The sequence below is a fragment of the Piliocolobus tephrosceles genome, unplaced genomic scaffold (genome assembly GCF_002776525.5).
Source record: "Piliocolobus tephrosceles isolate RC106 unplaced genomic scaffold, ASM277652v3 unscaffolded_15695, whole genome shotgun sequence".
Taxonomy (NCBI): Eukaryota; Metazoa; Chordata; class Mammalia; order Primates; family Cercopithecidae; genus Piliocolobus; species Piliocolobus tephrosceles.
The window spans coordinates 5133-7577 of NW_022297304.1; the positions used below are offsets into that span (position 1 = coordinate 5133).

The following is a 2445-nucleotide window of genomic DNA, read 5'->3' on the forward strand; positions in this document are numbered from 1 at the left end:
TGGGGGTACACTGGGATGGGGGTACACTGGGATGGGGTGGTACACTGGGATGGCGTGGTACACTGGGATGGCAGTACACTGGGATGGTACACTGGGACGGGGGTACACTGGGATGGGGTACACTGGGATGGGGTGGTACACTGGGATGGGAGTACACTGGGATGGGGGTACACTGGGATGGGAGTACACTGGGACGGGGGTACACTGGGACAGTATGGGGTGATACACTGGGATGGGAGTACACAGGGATGGGAGTACACCGGGATGGTGGTACACCGGGATGGGGGTACACCGGGATGGGGGTACACTGGGATGGGGGTATACTGGGATGGGAGTACACTGGGATGGGCACATTGGGACGGGTTGGGGAGGTACACGGGGACGGGGGTACACTGGGACGGGATGGGGAGGTACACTGGGACGGGGGCACACTGGGACGGGATGGGGAGGTACACTGGGACGGGGGTACACTGGGACGAGGGTACACTGGAACGGGGGTACACTGGAACGGGGGTACACTGGGACAGGCACACGGACGGGATGGGGAGGTACACTGGGACAGGATGGGGAGGTACACTGACCTTGACCTTGAGCTCCAGGCGGTAGGGCTGGATGATGGGGATACCCAGGGGTGTGACCCACTCCACCACGGAGCCCATGTGGGAGATGAGGCGGGCGCTCTCAGTCAGCCAGTGCTGCGGGACACAGGCCGTCTCAGGGCTGGGGGCTCAAGCCGGGGCTCCCATCCACTTGCTCGGAGAGCCCTGGGCGAGCGGGGACAGGACAGGACGTACCTGGATGGCCCGGGTCCCCGAGAACATCTCTTGTAGACTCTTGAAGACCTGGCGGACGAGGTAGTGGGAGGCCTCCCACACGAACTCCTGCAGAAGACGGGCGGCAGGTGCGGGTCCTCAGGGGCCGGCCCGTTCGCGCCCTACTCCCCCCCCATTTCAGAGCAACTGAGGCCCAGTGCCCGGGGGGGACGGGGCCCGACACTCCCAGTCGGCGAGAGATGCCCAAGCCCTAGCAGGCAGGCAGTGGTCTAGGGGAACAGCTGGGTCTTCTGCTGGGAGGCTGGGTCTGCGGCAAAACCGTCCGACTTTTAAACGGCAGTGAAAGCAACGTGTTCCAAGTGCTACAGGCCTGGCGCACCTGGGGAAAGTCGGTCAGCTCCCGGAGGCGCTTCTCAATCTGCAGACGGCCGCCGTAGCGGGTGACCCCGTATACCACAGTCATCACCGTCTGCTTCACCACCTTGCGGGTGATGAAACCTTCCAGCATCTGTGCCACCTGCGTGCCCCGCTGCGCGTCCTGCCTACGGAACACCTCCACCTGCACCACGGGAGGGCAGGGGCGCGAGTCAGCCCTGCCAGCAGCCCAGGGGCCACCAATCACCCATGAAGCCCTCGAACGACATCTGCCTGGGAAGCCCCCGCCCCAGCCCCACCACATCCTCAGGACAGGCCAAGGTGAGGACGCCTGGGGCCGAGACTCAGGGCCCACACTGTCCCCACACCCAGATGCCCCGGGCAGCAGGTAACAGGGCACGCCCTACCTGCGCAGCCACGCCGCTGTACACATCCTGGGGCACATCCGCGGGCTCCAGGTTGACAGAGGCGGCGCCCACGCTGTCGCGGCCCAGGGCAGCATAATGCTGTAGGCCGTTGCAAGAGCCGTCCTGAGGGAGGGGCCGCAAACGGGAGATGGAGACTCAGAGGCAGGGATGTGTGGGGCCACAAACTACCCCCCAGGTCGAGCCATTTCTAAGGCTGTGCACGCCCAGCCAAGGGCACCTGAGCCCAGCACGCTCCCAGCAAAGGCCAGGAGCCATGGCTCCTGGACCCTCTAGGGCCACCTCCAAAAGACACTACAAGAGAAGGTGAAATCTCACACCCTCAAGTCGAGCCCCAGACCAAGTGCACACGGCATGGCCTCAGGGGCCCCACCCTGCTGGCTCACCTGATGGACGGGGAGGTGGGAGACGTAGGCAGCAGGGTCGGAGGAGCGCACGGCACTCGCCACCTCCATACAGCAGGCCAGCGTCTGCCAGGGTTCCTCAGCGCCCATCCACCACTTGCGGCCCTGCGGGGACAGCGGGTGTGGCGGGCAATGAGGCACGGGCGGACTTCCTGAGCCGGCTGGGGGGGTGTGGTGCAGGGAGGTGGGAACAGAGAGAGGAAACGAACATGCCTGACGGTGAACACGGGACCCATGTGGCTGAGAAACGGGGCACGGACTGGATGAGTCCTCTACAGCCACAGATGGAGGGTGAGGGCTGCGGGTGGACGGGGCTGAGACAAGTGTGTCCGGAGGCACGGTGGGGGGGGGGGGGCGCGGGGGCGCCGGGGGGGAGCGCGCGGGGACGCCCAAGGAGAAGACAGCGCGAGGGATGTGGGGGCGCCTAGGGAAGAGGAGCAGCGGGGACGAAGGACGGGGGACGCAGGG

At 65.6% G+C, this 2445-nt stretch overlaps 1 protein-coding gene across 1 annotated transcript in view; it reads right to left on the reverse strand.

The window, feature by feature from the left end:
- Nucleotides 1-2138, reverse strand: part of LOC111528741 (DNA-directed RNA polymerase, mitochondrial) — a gene marked incomplete at its 5' end in the record, with an annotated part of 3945 nt that extends 1807 nt beyond the window's left edge. Inside the window, 5 exons of the mRNA XM_026450217.1 lie at nt 582-695; nt 795-881; nt 1153-1332; nt 1556-1678; nt 1960-2138. Of these exons, the coding sequence (XP_026306002.1) occupies nt 582-695; nt 795-881; nt 1153-1332; nt 1556-1678; nt 1960-2138 (683 nt within the window). The remainder of the gene's footprint in view (nt 1-581; nt 696-794; nt 882-1152; nt 1333-1555; nt 1679-1959) is intronic.
- Between the last annotated feature and the right edge of the window lie 307 nt (nt 2139-2445).